The sequence below is a fragment of the Hyperolius riggenbachi genome, chromosome 1 (genome assembly GCF_040937935.1).
Source record: "Hyperolius riggenbachi isolate aHypRig1 chromosome 1, aHypRig1.pri, whole genome shotgun sequence".
NCBI classification, from domain to species: domain Eukaryota; kingdom Metazoa; phylum Chordata; class Amphibia; order Anura; family Hyperoliidae; genus Hyperolius; species Hyperolius riggenbachi.
Window position 1 is genome coordinate 442657483 of NC_090646.1, and position 19327 is coordinate 442676809.

General features: G+C 42.1%; 1 protein-coding gene across 1 annotated transcript in view; it reads left to right on the forward strand.

Moving 5' to 3' along the window:
- Positions 1-19327, forward strand: part of CABIN1 (calcineurin binding protein 1) — a 306607-nt gene that overhangs the window by 277620 nt on the left and 9660 nt on the right. Inside the window, 1 exon segment of the mRNA XM_068238192.1 lies at positions 4556-4630. Within this exon segment, the coding sequence (XP_068094293.1) occupies positions 4556-4630 (75 nt within the window).

The following is a 19327-nucleotide window of genomic DNA, read 5'->3' on the forward strand; positions in this document are numbered from 1 at the left end:
GATGCTGTAAAACTGTTAAAGAAACACCAAGCCTTTTCAGTGCTGCTGATTAGATATTTAGTCCGGAGGTTCACTTTGACGTTGGAGGGGGAAGTTAGGGTTAGGTGTTGGGAAGCATATTTGCATTAAGGGGGTTGGTTAGGGTTAGGTGATTGATCAGGTAGCACTGAAATACCATTGGAAACAGCATCGCGCTGCTGAAGTATGAGAGGACTGGGTTTCCTATTCATGATATTTTGCACTACATCATCTAGTGCAAAATTCAAGAGTACCTTCTATGTAAAGCCTGGCAGGGTGACTTCATTAAGAAATATGCCTAATCAAAACATTTCTGGCCATTTCACACTTGAATGAAAGTTCTTCCCTTGGATTTTCCCTAATGTGTAGTAAGCAGCTGTGCTATCCAGATATGGGAAAAAACAGATATCTTTGCTGTAGCTTTGAGGAGGTGAGCTAAAATAATGAATACAGCAGCCTAGCTCGTGATACAGGTCACTGATATCAACTCCAAATTGAATTTAATACAGATGTACTTCGTAATTTAGGATCATCAGCTAATTACCAGATATTTGGAGATATTTGCTTATTATGTCATTTCTGAAGATGACTAATCTGTCAGCTTCTGCTCTTTGAAGTAAAGGTTGTGCCCCTGCGACCTCAATAGTTCTAGTGACTGTTTATCTGGTCATGCGACTCTTATTAGAGCTATTACAGCCTGCATGTATTTTTATAGCAGTCCCTGTCAGGTTTATTTTAATACTATAACCCAAGAACAAATCATATACTCAGTGAATATATACCTGTACTTTGCAGTGAACAGATACTACTTATACTCTAAATTAAAAGCAGACATTTGGAGCCAATCAGATGTCTCTAGTGCATGCTGGGAAGGCTCTTCTTGCTCTGCAGAAAAGCTCTCAAAAGTAGAGAGCTTTTTGTTATCTAATACATTTTGAATGAATATATGTGAATCATTCCATTTGCCTGAATGTGGAGGAGACTACACAGCTGTTATGTACAATCAATGTAACAGGTTTATTTATAGCTGTGTATATTAAGACATTGGGTTAATAATACGGTGGTTTTTCGAGAGTCCCTCAGCATCATTTGCATCGCTCTGCTCAGAGACACTGCCTCACCTGATGTAGCTGCATTGTAGGTGTACAAAAGCATTTGTCACATGGAGCCATGTACAACTTGTATTAAAGTGAACGCCAATATTGCTGAGAAAGAGGCAATCTCTTCAGTAGAGCTCTATACTTTGCAGGTATTAAAAACACAGCTATTCCATAGTATCCCTAACACAGTCAGGTGGGCATGTCCAAGTTTGCTGTTTAGTCAATAGATTAGTCCAGAAGCAGAAAATGAGTTAGCAAGGTTAGAAGTAAAGTGGTGATACACATACAGTAGCAAGAAAAAGTATGTACATCCTTTGGAATTTCTGCACAAATTGGTAATAAGATGTGACCTGGCCTTCATCTAAGTCACAACAATAGACAATCACAGTCTGCTTAAACTAATACCACACAAATAATTAAATGTGTCCATGTTTTTATTGAATTCACCATGTAAACATTCATGGTGCAGGTGGAAAAGATATGTGAACCTTTGGATTTAATAACTGGTTGAACCTCCTTTGGCAGCAATAATTTCAAACAATTCTTGGCCATTCCTCTTTACGGAACTGTTTCAGTTCAGCAATATACTTGGGAGTCTGGTGTAAATTGCTTTCTTGAGGTCATGCCACAGCATCTCTATCGGGTTGAGGTCAGTACTCTGAGTGGGCCTCCAGAAGGCGTATTTTCTTCTGTTTAAAGGCTCATACACACGTCGGATTTTTCCGAACGACGGGTCATTTGAACGTCCCGTCGTTCAGTCGTCCGCACGCCAAATTGGGCGTGTGTACAGTCAGTCGTTTGGGTGATAAGACTGATTTTGAGCGATGCGCCAGGCTGATCGCTCAAGTCCAGTCTTATCACCCGAACGACGGACTGTACACACGCCTGATTTGGCGTGCGGAGGACTGAACGACGGGACGTTCAAACGACCCGTCGTTCGGAAAAATCCGACGTGTGTATGAGTCTTTAAACAGAAAAAAATATGCCTTCTGGAGGCCCAGTCAGAGTACTGACCTCAACCCGATAGAGATGCTGTATATGGGCCTTAAGCCATTCTGTTGTTGATTTACTTATATGCTTTGGGTTGTTGTCCTGTTGCAACACCCATCTTCTGCTGAGCTTCAGCTGGTGGACGGATGGCCTTAAGTTCTCATGCAAGATGTCTTAATAAACTTTGGAATTCATTTTTCCTTCGATGATCACAATCCATCCAGGCCCTGACACAGCAAAGCAGCCTCAAACCATTATGCCCCCACCATCATACTTCACAGTTGGGATGGAGTTTTGATGGTGGTGTGCCTCGTTTTCTCCACAGAAAAAACAAGGCGACTTTTCTCTCGCCTTGTTTTTTTACAATCAACTCAACTTTGGTTTCATCTGTCCACAGAATATTTTGACAGTACTGCTGTGGAGCATCCAGGTGCTCTTTTGCAAACTTTAAACATGCAGTGATGTTTTTTTGCGGGGGAAAAGGGGGGGGGGGGGCAGCAGTGGCTTCCTCTGTAGTATCCTCCCATGAACTCCATTCTTGTGTAGTGTTTTACGTATTGTAGATTCGCTAACATAGATGTTGGCATAGACCAGTGACTTTTGTAAGTCTTTAGCTGACACGCTAGGATTCTTCTTCACTTCATTGAGCATTCTGCACTGTGCTCTTGCGGTCATCTGTACAGGACAGCCACTCCCAGGGAGAGTAGCAGCAGTGCTGAACTTTCTCCATATATAGACAATTTGTCTTACCGTGGACTTATGAACTGCAAGGCTTTTGGAGATACTTTTATAACCCTTTCCAGCTTCATGCAAGTCAACAATTCTTAATTGTAGGTCTTTTGAGAGCTCTTTTGTGCGAGGCATCGTTCACATCAGGCAATGCTGCTTGGGAAAAGCAAACCCAAAATTTGTGTGTGTTTTTATAGGGCAGGGCAGATGTAACCAACACCTCCAATATCCTCTCATTGATTGGACTCCAGCTGGCAGACACCTCACTCCAATTAGCTCTTGGAGATGTCATTAGTCTAGGGGTTCACATACTTTTTCCACCTGCACCATGAATGTTTACATGGTGTGTTCAATAAAAACATGGAAACATTTCATTATTTGTGTGGTATTAGTTTAAGCAGACTGTGATCGTCTATTGTTGCAATTTAAAGCGGTATAAAACCCTGACATAATATTCAATAAAAACATGTTTTCCTACTTTTTATATGCCATACGGTTATCATATTTGCTTTTGTGCATAAGTATTATTATTCATTTAGAAATTATATGTTCCCAAAGTACACTTTTTTTTGCTCTGAAAGCTGACTTTGCATTTTATTCATAACTGCTTTATTCATCTTCTAATTTAAGCAGAAATGCTTTCTGATGCTTTCTGATTGTCTCACTGTCTTCAGGAGAGTTTGCAGTGTCAGAGAAGGCTTTGTTTACATTTTTCACTTGCTACAACTAAACACAAGATAACATTATCTCTATTTAGGAGTTGTCCAGCTTTCCCTGCAGGGGAGCTTCTAAGGCCTGTGTTTAACCCTTTGAATGCTGTTCTAGTGAAAAAAAAAATGCTGGTTGTATATAATATGCTGTAAATAATCTATTAGAGCAAAGAAGAAATGCTGGGTTTCATTCGGCTTTAAGGAGCGTACACACGTCTGATTCATTCAAACGACGGGTCGTCAGACCCGCCCGGGGAGTGGCCGTTTTGTCGACAGTTTCCCTGTGTGTACAGTCTGTCGGCAGGCTGATAAGGCCGGTTTTGACTTATAATAACATACCTGCAGCACCCAGCATTGCCTTATGTTATTGGGTGCGTCCAAAATGCCACTCACCCTTATTCCTGTTGTGATCTTCACAGGACGTTGTGGCTTGGGCTGCCACCATTACCTCACCACAACTTATGGGAGGGGTATTGAGTGTTTATGGTTTGGGCTGCCATGCTTCCGCATGGCTTTATGGGAGGGGGCATGGCGGAGTTGTCACTCTCCCTCATTCCCATATACATAGAACAGGCATGGCCACTGGAAAGTGCCAGGCACAATACTGTGTGAAGAGAGCAAGAATTTATAGGCTTTTAAAACATGCCCCTTTTGTTTTTTTATTAAAATGAGGGAGAGGTGAGCAGATGAAGATCAGTTGCCAGCAGCTTCTGGGGCTCATTCCAGGATAGGCAGGCAGGCCAAGGGGGAGTATCCTGTGAGATTTGTTGCATAAGCAGCCCTAATCGGTAAACTGATCTTATTCACAAATGCTGTATGGCTACATACCGTAGATTCCCGTTAACCGAGTTGGGCAACCTATGGGTAACAATAAGCAGAGCCTTATACAATAGAATGCAATGCAGGCTTGTGCCTGACAATTCATAGGGCTCTTTATGTTCTATTAGTTTTCAAGCTGTTGCTGTAGTAACATGGCAATCTGTAATGACTTCAGCTTATGTCTTTCAGGTGGATGAAGGTGCTGCATTAGAGCAAGCTATTAAATTCTGCCAACTTCAGATGGGAACAGCTGCACAGAAGCAGGTAAGTGCGACAAACTGTGACTGCTATTGTCAGGGGTTGTTTTCCAAGCATATATACCACTATAATCATTTTAGCTCCTCCTTAGTATGAGTATGTTGCGGCACGTATAGGAAAAGTTAGGATTTGTCGATAAAATGCCTACTGTGTTATGTTGAAAAGTATTACTTATACTTTCCACTGCATCTCCTGCAAAAGCACCTGATTATGTGTCATAAGATTCACTATGGTGTGCTGGGCTCTCTGTATGAGTGCGAATGAATGCTTTTTAAGGTGATGGTAATGCGTGGGTGTGTGTGGAGGGAGGTGGGTGTAACAGTGTGCCTAGTACAGCTATACATAGACAAACATGGAGGCTGCAGCACAAACTCTGCAGATAAGTATTTGTTGATGCCCATCACAGCCAATCGATTTTTGGCACAGTGGCATAATGTATAGCTATATCGCCTTGCATTCCTGACTCACATCTGGGCCTGTGAACTGTCTGTTTCCTCCAGGAACTCCTACATTCAAAAAACCCCCATACGGATAATTTAGTTGGCATCCCTCCAATAATGGCCCTAGACTATGATGGACAGATGATTATAGTAGGGTTTAGATAGTAAGACCCTCTGAGGAATACCGTCGTTAGTGCCATTAATATATACTGCGGAAAAGTGCTGCGGATGATGTAAGCGCTATATAAATGCAAAATAAATAAAAAGAGGAGATTGCTTAAATCATTTGTGCAAAGGGCAATATGATGCCTAATGTGTTTCCCACCCATTGAAATCAGTACAGACTTGCATGGTAAGCTCTGAGGGGCAGCATAACGTGCTGTGGAAAGGAGAGAAGCAGGCTGTCATAGCAGTAGAGTGCACTAACAATTAACTAAAACAAATTCAACCTACCTGATTATTTTTCATCTGAGCAAGGTCATCTACACCAGTGTTTCTAAACATTTTGTTGGTATGCACCCCTTTTAAAACCTTGTACTCACCAAGTACCCCCTAGCATAGTAAACATTATCACGCATGCCCCTTTGACAAATGTATATTTAATCGTAGTACATGTTGATTGGTTCTAAACAATTTCCAAGAATTTACTATTGCTTTTAATTAGTTTAAACACGAATTTGGTGTTGTTTAAATAGGATTTATCATGTTCTAAAACTCTAAATTTGTTATTCTTAGTTAAGTATATCAAGCCAGAGTACCCCTTGGAACCATCAAAAGCACACATGCTGAGAACCTAGGATCTATACAAGACATTTATACTATAGCCAACTGCTCCAAAACAGACCCTAGTCCAAATGGCTAATATGATCATTGCCTAATCCCAAGCATGATTAAGTACATTCCTTTATTTTGTCACTGAATCTCCATCCCTTGCACAGTATATTACCACTTCCTGTTTGTAAACTGACAGCAAGTTTGCAGGGAGGAAGTGGGAATACCTCAGGAAGGGGACTTTATACAGAGATGAAGTAAAGGTATGTTGATTGTCCTTCTTCAAAAGAGAATATACAAATACTTTTATTTTAAAAAGACATCCAGAGTTTGGATATATCGTTTTTTTAAATGCATAATTTTTCTTTATAAAATCTATCTTTCATCTGAAATCATGTCATCTGAAATCATGTATTCTCAACCTCTTGCCTCAATGCAGAGGCTGAAGTTACTGTCAATCCTGAACTGCCAATCCTGAAACTTTCCAACTCCTCTGTATAACAGGGCCCAGAACTTTCTTATGTTAGTAAATAGCTAGCAGGAGAATGTCAGGATGGCTACAGCTTTACTCTTGGTTGGAGTGAGTTTTGGTTAGCTTTACAGTGCAATTCGATTTACAAATACTTTTCTGACCGAGTTAATATTATAAGCCAGGGTAATAAAGCTCTTTTGCTTGCACAGGGTTTTGAATCTTTTCTCTCAGTGAAATCAAGAATATTCAGATTTGATTGTTTCTGTGTGGGAACTATAAAAACAATGTTTCTTTTATGTAAACATTGTAGAGCTTATGGTAGAAAACCTGTACCTTTCTCTCAGTCAAGCGTAACAATGGCCTCAATTCACTAACCTTAACTCCTGTCTTTAATAACTCTTCTAAGCTGTTTTACAGTTATCACAATTATATCACCATGGTGATAACTGTAAAACAGCTCAGAAGAGTTATTAAAGACAGGAGTTAAAGGGGAACTTCAGCCTAAACAAACATACTGTCATTAAGTTACATTAATTATGTTAATTAGAATAGATAGGTAATATAATTTTTTTTACCCACCCTGTTTTAAAAGAACAGGCAAATGTTTGTGATTCATGGGGGCTGCCATCTTTGGCATGGGTGCAGCCATCTTTTTGGTTGAAAGGAGGTGACAAGGAGCAGGAGACACAGTTCCAACTGAATTGAGGCCATTGTATTCAGTACCCTACTAAAGTGTTAAAGTAATGTTGATTGAGGTAATTGTGAATGAAATGCAATAGTTTGGGGAAATTCCTGGAGCAACTCCTTAAAGTGGACCTGAACTCTTGTATAGGACAGAAGGTAAACAGAGAGAATGCAACCTGTATGTATTTAGCCTGTCTAATTCCCCCTCATCTGTGACTAATCACAACTGTAATTTGATCTCTTAGCTATGTCAGCTTGCTGCCTCGGCAGAGCAGCTAATTTGTAAACACAAGATGTTAACCCTATGTCTGTTTCCATTAAAGCAGTAAGTAGACACACTTATTTTTTTGCAGGATTTGTATCAGCTGCATTAAAGAAATGTTTTTCTTTCAAAGTTATTATGCTGTTGCTTTACTATTAGAGCAAAGAAGAAGTTCTAAGTTCAGGTCCGCTTTAACAACAAGGGATGAGTTGTTGTGCTTACATGACATAAAGGAGTGGGGCATTAACCTTTTATTCACAATCGCAATTATGCATAAAGTATTGCATGTACAAGAATATATGAAGCTAGAGTCTATCTCAATCAGAGGCAACCTTCCTACTCTTTATCCACTGCGGCCAACAGGATAAGCGATCTGTAAAATGCCCATTATGTGTCTGCTAGACAATTCCGTGAGCTATTGGTCTGACGGCGCGTTTTGATGCCACAGCGTCTTCCTCGGTCATGCTAGCAGAGAAGCTCCACATAATGGGAGTTTTTAAGACCGCTTATCCCCGTTAGCTGATTGTGAATAATAGGGTAATACACCACAGGAGCGCTCCACTCCTTCTTGTTGGGTCACACTTGAGCTGAATCTCCAATGGCCAGTCTTATAGGACAGTGCAGTGTCCGCTGCGGTGGTCCAGCATGGACTTCTATGGAAAATTCATCTGCTTGTCTGGAAAGGTGGAGGTCGGGATTTTGCATTCTGCCGACAGCAACGGATAATGGATCCTTTTAATGACATAGAGTCCGTTAGCATTACATTTCTAGACAAATGTTTGTTTTGCATTGTACTGTGAACCAATCCTCAGATCCAGCCAAATCTGAAAATACAAACTAATGGCTTAAAGGGGAACTCCACTGAAAAGAATGTAATACAAAAAGTGCTTCATGTTTACAATAATTATGTATAAATGATTGTCAGTGTTTGCCCATTGTAAAATCTTTTAAATCTCTGATTTACATTCTGACATTTATTACATGGTGACATTTTTACTGTTGGCAGGTGATGTAGCTGCTGCTTGCTGTTTTTGGCAGTTGGAAACAGCTGTAAACAGCTATTTCCCACAATGCAACAAGGTTCACAGAAGGGAAACTGCCAGAAGTACCTCGGTACTCAGAGTTTCTTGTGGGAGGGGTTTCACCACAATATCAGCCATACAGCGCCCCCTGATGGTCTGTCTGTGAAAAGGAATAGATTTGTCATGTAAAAGGGGGTATCAGCTACTGATTGGGATAAAGTTCAATTCTTGGTCGGAGTTTCTCTTTAAGCACGCTTGCACACTTCGGTGCATTGTTCAGCAACACTTCAATGATCACCTGGCAAATGCACAGAAGCCCCCACACATGTACTCAGGCCCTTTGGCAATGTGGCTACTACAAAAGCCATTAGATTAAATGGTTAAAAGCTACATTTATAAATAGAGCTGACTATTTCAGTGCCCTATTATAATGGCTCACTTGATGCATTGATGGAGTCAACAAAAAAACATAAAGTATTCCTGTGAACTAAAAAAAAAAATGCACAAAATAGAGACAGTACTTAGTCTGGAGGCTTCCCTATCCTCTCTCTCTCATCCACCCCCCCCCCCCCCCCCCCCCCAATCCAGTGCTGGGACCTTCTGAACATTGTTAACAAGAATTTGTGAAATATGTTCTTACAGCCACACTCTCGTCTGTTCACGAGCATAGCTGCACTGTGCAAGAATGGCTCACGCAGCAGCACATAGCCTCTCGTACATGGCATTTTCCTCCGCGCAATTGCGGCTTCATGCTACTGTGCTGGCCCTCATTCTGCCTGCGCAGTGTGGCCACTTTCTTACATGGACAGGAGCACGTTTGTGAGGAAGAGGTCTTATGGAACTAACAAAACACGTCAACAATCATTGCCTGGAACCACTCCTCTAGGTGAATGTACCCCCATGTGGCTGATACTTCCTACAAGCAAATCTAGATGGCAGGCTTCATTTTCTTTTTTTAAGGCCTTTTAAAACTTGTCTTTTTCAGCAATGCAGACATGTCAGTGTGAGAACCAGGCTGTCAGATCATCTCGCGCAAGCCACACTGAATTGCTATAACTAATAGAAGTAGTAGGACATTTTCTAGCTCTGCTGTATGCTTCTCCCTTAGAGGACGCAGTACTTTAGTAGGATGGGCATGTACGGTATTTTGTGGTGTTTAGTTATGCATGTGTACAATGAGGATAGTTAATCCCAGGAAAGCTTTTTGTGTTTGCACTGGTGGCAGTTGTAATGTAGGGGAATTCTCTTATGGCTGTCAGGGAGAAACCTTTCATCACATAGGAAATGCTGAGGGCTGTGTGTGGCTTTGGGGTTGCAACGTTAACACAAGATGTAACTGATGTTCACCATTTCCTGGTAACATTCTTCTGTAATGACAGAAAAGCTGTGAGGTTATGCAAACTAAGAATATCTTCCATCTTTTATCAGCTATTTGTTCAGAAACTGCTCAGCTAGCATAGCAAAACTTTCCAATCTCATAACTGCATCTGTCCAAGACCTGCATGACGTCTGCTAAGCAAAGGGTGTCAAAGTCAGGCAAGAAAGCAGCATTTTGCTCATTGTGACCGCGGGGGCTGGACAATGGTCTTTGAAGAGTTTGCAAGAGATATACAGCACTCTGCAACAGGGCTGTGGAGTCGGTACAAAAATCATCTGATTCTGACTCCTCTGTTTATGAAACCACCGACTCCAACACCAGGTACCCAAAATTGCTCCGACTCCTCGACTCCCACTCCTTAGTCTAATACTTACCAGGGCTGTGGAGTCGGTACAAAAATAATCCGACTCATCAGTTTATGATACCACCAACTCCTACTCCAGGTAGCCTAAAATGACTCCTTGACTCCAAAGCCACTGCCCTGCTGCTTCTCTGACTGGAAAAAAATATTATTATTTAATATTTATATAGTGCCGACATCTTTCGCAGCGCTGTACAGAGTACACACGGTCTTGTCACTTAACCGTCCCTCAGAGGGGCTCATAATCTAATCCCTACCATAGTCATATGTCTATGTATGTATTGTGTAGTCGTGTATGTATCATAGTTTAGGGCCAATGTAGGGGGAGGCCAATTAACTTATCTTTTTTTTGGGGGGGGGGGAATCCAGAGTACCCGGAGGAAACCTACGCAGACCCGGGGAGAACATACAAACTCCTCGCTGATGTTAACCTGGCTGGGATTCCAACCGGGGACTCAACGCTACAAGGCGAGAACACTAACCACTACGCCACCGTGCTGCCCTCAATTCAGCTCTCCCATTATACAGACTTACCTACCAGCTACACAGGCAGCCTAAAAAGTTTGAGAAGGTTCGGGGCATATGGGTAGTGGCATTTGCAACAACTCAATATACTGTAAATAACTCTGTAGAGGGTACCTGGCTATAATTATGGCTCATTTAGTCATGCAGATCTTTGCATTAGTCCTTAAGTTGTTTTCTAGATGCTCTTCTGGCACTGGATTAGCGATCCGCCATGGGGCCACTCTATACACACACACACTACATTCTCAGCTGACAGGGAGCGGAACAATTGTCTCAGCCAAATTTTCTGTAGCATGTGTGCAGGGTTTTAGAGGACAGTTTAAAAAGCTGTGATAAATAATGCTTATCACTACATGTTTTCTGCTGCTTCCTCATCATATCTGGTTATTTATCATCCTCCCTAATAAAAGGCAAGTGTACCTGCGGCCTGTCCCTGTGTCAGTGCTTTTGCGCTACTGCACATGTCCTCCACAGTCAGCAGTTGGGACAGGACGCAGGGCGGACCAGGGGGCAAGCCGGGCGGGTGAATACGGGTGTGCGCAGTGGTCAGGTGCGCACGGCGGTACAGACCTAGAGTCCATATAATGGGTTGAGCTACTGCTGATGTCATTATTAAGACACCTATGATGAGGTAGAGGTGGTACAAGGCTAGTTGCAATTACAGTAGAATCCCTTTTATAGTAAACTCCAAGGGACCAGGAAAAGTAGTTTACTATATCAGAATTGGTCCTACATTGCATAGTTATACAGACACATTTGCTGGGACCTGAGGACTGAGTTTACTATATCTAGAGGTTTACTATATCAGAGTTTACTAGAACGAGATTCTACTGTATCCTAGTTTGCAGCAGAAGCAGTCAGATTGTGAAATCTGTGCCTTTCTACATGAAACCAAAATGTTTGCTTTATGTGCCTTGACGATAAATTTGGTCCTGAATGGCCACCTAGATCTCCCATATTATAAAGCACCATTAATGTACAGCATTGCTGGTTACCTGAGACAAAGTGACTTGAGACATCATAGTTTAATTCCTTAATTATTTCAGCCATAAGTAAAGATGTAGGTATGATGACATTTGGATTGAGATATGTGCACAAACTAAGCTATGTGTGGTCATCAAACCTGCACAAAGCTTTTTTCAGATCCTTTGATAGATGAAGTGTGGGCAGACTGTAAGCTGGTATATGACTGGGTCTACGCCTTGCTTGCTAAATCATACACCTGCAGATAAAGTTGTCAGAAACAATCTTGGGAAGATGGTAGGGCGAAGGTTTGCTGATGTCCCTTTGGCTTTTGTGGCAAATGTGTACAAGCCTTTAACCCTCTTCACGATGTATATAATGTTGCGGGTGTCATTGATTTATGCACAACTGTCAGAAGGCATTACAACACACAGTTGTGCCAAGTGAGTGGATGAGCAGAGAAGACAATGGAGAATGCTGAATATGTGCATAGCATCACTGAATAACATGGGGGTAATACTGTGATCGCTCAGCTTTTGTTCTTTAGATAACAGTAATGATGGAATCTGCTCTTTCTCTAATGCACTGCATATCATCTTGCTTTACTCATCACTCCGTTCACATCTTACAGTAAACAGAGATGTGGGCAGGATGTATGCAGAAGGGTCCTCTGACAGCACTGCGCAGCGATGAGTGTTCCCTGTATAATCATTTTCCTACAATTTCCTACAGCTCACTTGCTTCAGTCATGTTACTGTGGGCAGGCTTATGCCGTGCTGGTGTAAATGGCATGATGCATAGCTGTACAGCCAGGAAAGCGATGTTCTGAAACAAACAAGTGGAAAGGCTGGAATAGATGGTGCAGCCAAATGATGTATAGCTCTACAGTAGCTGTGATCAATTGTATGCTAATTTTCTGAGTTCATGCAAATTTACTTATAGCTTTTTTTTAATAGTTCCAGTTTCAATCTGCATATAAATGACAATCAACTTTGCAGCAACTCAGAACATTTAGCATCTCATTTATCATCTGTGCTCTACAGCATGCTACTTAGATGGGTGGAATGTAATCCAATGGTCCATGAAGGATCATTAGGGGATTAAAGTGGAATGCCGTTACATAACATTAGGCTGAGCATTGACTAGTAATAACATTCACATTTTATACTTTTTACATTGTTGTGCTTTAATCTCCACCAGCTGCAGACGTTTCAATCTCACTCTCTAGTCAGTCGCCCCCGGCCAGCTCACCTATTGGAATGAGACTTGAGGTAACAAGGAAGACAGATTTGTGTTGCCGTAGCAAGGCCAAAAGGGGTGTCCTCTCTAAATACAAACGGATGCATGAGAGAAATAGCTCATCGTTCTTAATTCAACAGTAGTTGTGAAAAAGTCAATTTATCTCATATTAAGATTATATAGTGTTGTCATTAGCTGGCTTCATCAATTTTCCAAAGCATGTTTTGAAAAAAAAAGTGATATTTAAATGTTAATTTCAGTGACTAATCTGACTGCAGAGAGACTTTTATTTAACACATGCTGAAGATTCCCCATTTAATTGTTGTTTATCACCAATGTTCATTTTAGGTTGTTCCACTATTTAAATTGTATTTGAAATTAATACTATATTTGGTGCAGCAGCCATAAGAGAGGATGCAGAAACTGGGTGGGAGTTGAGATCAGAGGAGAAATGCAGTACTCTAACAAAGTCTATGTAGTCTTACATCAGTATAGTTTCTGACTTTTCTTACACTATACATTAAAATGTAGTTTCCCTCCAGGGGGTATCAGGCATACCTGAAATGTGAGCATATTATCGCCTGTACCGCCTCTTCACGCTTGTGTCATATGACTTATGTTTACATCTGTAGGTATTTTCAAACCCTTTATTCAGGTATTTGTTTAATGCCATGTCACCCTGCCTGTTTTTTCACTTGCCAATAGCACATCATTAGCATAGAATTGCTTGTCTACAGCTACATTACATACAGTATATTCTGGCGTATAAGACTACTTTTTAACCCTTGAAAATCTTCTGAAAAGTCATGGGTCGTCTTATACGCCGGGTGATACGCCCTATCCTGTCACCGCCTCTCAGATCTCTCTGCTGAGGACTTTAGTAAAACGGCGCAGGCGCACATGTGTGAGATCTGAGAAGCAGAGAGGGAGGTAAATAGGATACATGAGTAGGCCAGAAGGGTGAAAGAGGCGTGTTTTATGGGCACAGCGCGATCTGTTCTTCCATACTGCTCTGATAAACTGGTAGACAAGGAGAGCTGACCAATCCACTTAGGGACAGTTGACCAATCCAACCAGTCAGTCGCCTATATACTGGGTACCACATACAGTACAGCACCAGCATATGTTCATTCATAGCACCAGTATAGGATGTTTTTTTTTTTTTTTTATTTGGTGTGTGTTGGAAGAGGGGGTGGCCTTTCAAGGCGAGTATATCCTAAACTCTATATTTTAACTGGAAAAGTTGGGGGGTTGTCTTATACACCCAGTCGTCTAATACGCTGGAATATACGGTAATTGTATTGCTTCATCAAAAATAGTAGTTGGTAGTAAACGTGTTACTTACTAACACTAAAGCCAGAGAACATTTGGTGCTCGGGCCTTTTCCTATGCAACCCCTACTCTATGGAACTCACTTCCACAGTCAGTGTGACTGGGCAGCATTAAGAAAAGGCTAAAAACTCACCTCTTTTCTTGAGCCTTTAAGACTGCATAACGCAGGTCACGGCGCTTTGAGTCCCCAAGGAGAGATCTATGTACTGTGAGGGAATACCTAAAGTATATGTTTAAAAATATTCTCCCAGTTTATCCTAATTTATCTACTGCATAGATTTGTTAAGATTGTACAATCAAGACTGTGTCGTTGGTCAGCACCTTTATAGAGAGGGGTAGGGGAAGGAGGAGGCTGCCTACAGAGCCCAGGAATAAAACACTAGACCAGTATATTCCTGCCAGGGCACATTGCTTTTTGCCCAGATTGTGATGAAACATTGCCACATTATCATTATCACTTAAACAAGTTAAATGGGTCTGCATCCTGTTAGGGCTGGTAAACACAGATCCCTGTCCAACCTTTTGGGCTATTGATCATTCTGATTGATTTTCCAAACCAAATCAATGTACACACATGTGCAATGGTTTTTGTGTTCTGGCAGTATCTGGCAGTTTTCCTGGTCCCGTGACAATATATCAATTAGTCGTTTACACATTTACATGACCTGACATGTGCAAAACTGATGGACATTTACCAGCCTGTCTGATTGGTTCACGGCCAGTATAACCATCTTTTATTGGTCAGTCGTCAACAGAGGAATTCACTTACAATCAGCAGTCCCAATCATTTTGATCAGATGTTTGCTTGAAAGAAGATATTGGATGGTGTGCACCAAATCTTAAAGGACCACTATTGCAAACATTTTAAAATACATATAAATACAACTAAAGCAGGGCTGTAGAGTCGGTACAAAAAACATCTGACTCCAACTCCGACTCCTCAGTTTATGAAACCACCAACTCCATCTCTGACTCCGGGTACCCAAAATGGCTCAGACTCCTCGACTCCGACTCCTGAGTCTAATATTTACAAGGGCTGTGGATTTTGTACAAAAGTCATCCAACTTCCAACTCCTCGGTTTATGAAACCTTCGACTCCAACTCCAGGTACTCAAAATTACTCCTCGACTCTAACTCCGACTCCACAGCCCTGAACTAAAGTACATTTCTACAAGAGAAAAAAATGAGCTATAAATTATTTTTCCCCTATGTTGCTGTCACTTACAGTCGGTAGTAGACATCTGACAGAACCGACAGGTTTTGGACAGGCAGCCTCTTGGGCCAAAGTGCGGGGATCATGTCCTATGACAGGGCTCAGGGTGGGATGAATGGTGTTATGTGAATGGAGCATGAGTAAGTTACCAGCGCACACTACACTGCTCTGCCACGTGTTGCATGCGCACAACTTGCACTCCCCTGCATTAAGCTGCGCTAATGAATCAACCCCAATGTGAGTTGCTCACGATTATTCAGCTGCCTTCTGATAAGAGGAACTACAGTGAAAATAACAAAAACATTTTTTTACAATATTAATTTATAGATTATTTAATCAGTGTTTGCGCATTGTAAAATCTTTCCTATCTCTGATTTACATTCTGAGATTTCATTGATGGTGACATCTTTAGTTCTGCCAGGTGATCTGTACGGAATGTTCGTTTCTGAGCGTTCTATGCACAGAGGGAGATATTACTTGCTTGGCAGTAAACATTATTGCCTCGCCTCATTCTGATGTGTGCACTAATTTGCCATGATAGCAGCGCTGCTCCTAATGCCCAGTCCAGCAACCAGTGAATGTCATTTCTTGAAACAAATCTATAGTACCTGTGCTCTTGTAATTAATTCACCGTAGTGTGACAAGCAGCAGAACAAGAAGTATAACAAAGATAAAACAATGTCATTGTCTAGAATGGTGATAAAAACTACTGAATGTTGATAAAAACACTGAATTAACATATTTTCGTGAGAAGTATGATGGTTTAATAAGTCTTTCTCTGACTTGTTGGTTGAACAATCAAGTTATATTTTGTATTATTTTATTCTCTTTTGGCTCATAAGTTTAAATACTCTGGCAGATTTTGTAAAATGTGTACCATTCTTTAAAGTACAGAGGCGCCGAGCTCGCTGATATAATACAGATGCTGTGACTCCTACTGTATTTTGCCTGAGGAAGCGGGATGTATGGCCCGTGAAACGCGTCGCATTGTTTTTTGGAGGTCCGAATAAATTGTTGACTGTCTGAATTGCAGTCCTTGCCTGTGTCTGTTTGGAGGGGGTAAGACCACCGCTGTCTCCTCTGTTTAACCAGTTGTTTTTTTTAAGTTCATTTAATCACCTTTTATTCTTTTGCCGCCTCTGTATCTTGTACACTATTCTTTAAAGTATACCCGAGGTAAACTAACCTGTTTAAATGGTGGCTACAGGCATGTGAGGGAGTCTGTACAAGGCCCCCATTAGTGCGCAGGAGTTGGCCAGGTTGCGCACTACTGCGCATGTGCTGGCCTGACGGTGCACCTCCTTTATCGGGAGTACTCTGCTCATACACACTACGTTAAGCCTCATAGCCGCACATGAGCACATTGCTCCTGAATACAGGAGCGCGATGAAGGAGGTGCACTGTCGGGCCAGCGCATGAGCAGTGGTGTGCAACCTGGCCGACTCATGAATACATGTATACAATTCAATACAATACAATACAATGTATAGTTGCCACCAGTATAGGTTAGATAGGTAGGTGCCTCCAATATAGGTAGCCAGTACAGTTTCCCCCAGTAAAGGTTAGATAGGTAGGTGCCTCCATTATAGGTTAGATAGGTAGGTACCCCCCCAGTATAGGTTAAATAGGTAGGTTCCCCAAGTATAGGTTAGATAGGTAGGTGCCCCCCGTATGGGTTAGATAGGTAGGTGTCCCGAGTAAAGGTTAGGCAGGTGCCCCACAGCGACGGGGGCAAGCGGGTATAGTATAATTATAACTCGCCTTCCTTCCGCGGTCCCCCGCAGCCTCTATCTCCTTCCTGTCTCAGGCATCTGTCGCATTGGTAACAGCGCACCCTGTGATGACATGCGGTCACGTCATCACAGGGGTCGCTGTTGCCAATGCGATGGACACCTAGGAGAGGAAGGAGATAGAGGCTGCGGGGGATCGCAGAAGGAAGGTGAGTTGTAAATACACTGTGCCCGCTGCGCCCCCCCTCCTGCCGCTCACTCCGGTGCCCCAGGCAATTGCACTATTTGCACACCCATAGAAACGAGGCTGCGTCTGTTCACTTAGATCAGGGTTTCCCAACCCATGTGCTGCGACACATTCTTGTGTCTTGGCAGCATCTGGTATGTGTCGCCGCCCCACTCTTTCTCCCTTACATGCTGCTCTAATCTGCCTCAGCTCCAAGTAGAGTTAGAGCAGGGCTACAAGAAAATGACCGCCGATGTCCACAAATGCGGACATCGGCGGCCAATTTGTTGTAGCTCTGCTCTAACTATACAGTAAACACGGAGTAGAGGCTGAGCACAGAAGCGGAGAGAGACGTCCGTGCTGGTATCCACGGAATCCTGGATGCACTTCACCTGACTTTCTATACTGGATGCACCTATATCTGACTTCCTATGCTGGGGGCTCCTACACCTGACTTTCTATACTGGGACACCCATACCTCCCAACTTTTTGAGATGAGAAAGAGGGACACTTAAGCCATGCCCCCTGCTACACCCATTATCACGCCCCATGACACCCCTAGTCACGCATACCATAAAGATTTCAAAAGAAAAATGTTGTTTTATCATTCAAACAAAACTGTTATTTTCTATCCTGGTTCATTTTCCTTCATTTTAACATTTTCAAATTAGTAATATATCAATTTAAAGGATGGGAATAAAGTTTAGAGTCAATCAAACACATTTTTAGTAGAGAAATACATATATTTACAAAGAAAGAGGGACTAAGTCCTGAAAGAGGGACAAATGAGGAGGAAAGAGGGACAGGGCTCCCAAAGAGGGACTGTCCCTCCGAATGAGGACAGTTGGGAGCTATGGACACCTATGCTTGGCTATGTATACTGAGGGCACCTACATACCTATACTGAGAGTGCCTACATGCCTATACTGAAGGCACCTACACCTGACTTCCTATGCTGGGGGCTTCTACACCTGACTTTCTATTCACGGGGCACCTATGCTTGGCTACCTATACAGATGGCACCTACATACCTATACTGAGGGTACCTACACCTGACTTACTTTACTGGGGGCACCTATACTTGGATAACTTACTACCTATACTGAGTCTGAGGGCATTAAAGTGTATTTCCATCCATTTCATGCTTATTATTATTATTATTTTATTATACATATGTGATATGTCACGGAGATCTGAGCGTTTGGCGTGATGTGTCACGACTTCAAAAAGGTTGGGAACCACTTAGATAACACAGTAGTATATCCCATGTCCTTATGCATGACTTTGTAACCTATATGTCTATGTCCGCCGTCTGCCTGCCTGTGTTTTCAAGCACACAGAGCTGCTGTCACTGGGCATATGTTGTGTGAGTGGAGACACATACATGTTGTGCTAAGGGGGCTGCACAATATGCATGCTTCACTGTTTGAAGACTGGGGTTTCCTGTTGCCATGGCGCTCTCTGTTTTACAGTGAAATGCTGTCCTCTTGCCCTGGCTGTTCAAATCTCTTGTCAATATCCAAGGACGGAATGAAGGGGGAGCTTATGTTCTATTTCTTTCTTTTTTTCTCTCTTTTTTTTTCTATCCCCAACGATGCCCAGACAGCTGGCATAGTGCCGGCTGGGAACAGCCACTACTCTGGAGACAGGCTGAGCAGAGGAATGAGTCACTGGAGTGAGCGCACGGCTTGGTATAAATACACTGCACTCTGCTGCCTGTATGCATGCATATGCTGTGTGCTGGCGTAGGCAATTTATACATGGTTTATGAATAAGGCTGCTTGAGCCAGTTTGCTGTGCCTTGTGCATAAGACTATGCAATGGAACATGATGAATGCAGTATGTATTGTGAGTGCTTCTGCTTGTGTCGTTGTAACGTACAGTGTGGTTGCCTTATAGAAGGGGAGCAGTGAGCTAATGATGTTTATAGTACCTAATCAGGTTTCATCATCCAGTTGTAACAAGAATCTTGATACTATGGTCAGCAGCCAAGCATTTACAACTTTTTTTGCAAACTGTGTCAAGAACACCTAACATAGAGTAATGTACATTAGCAGAGGGCTTTTTTCTGAAGTTCTAATGGTG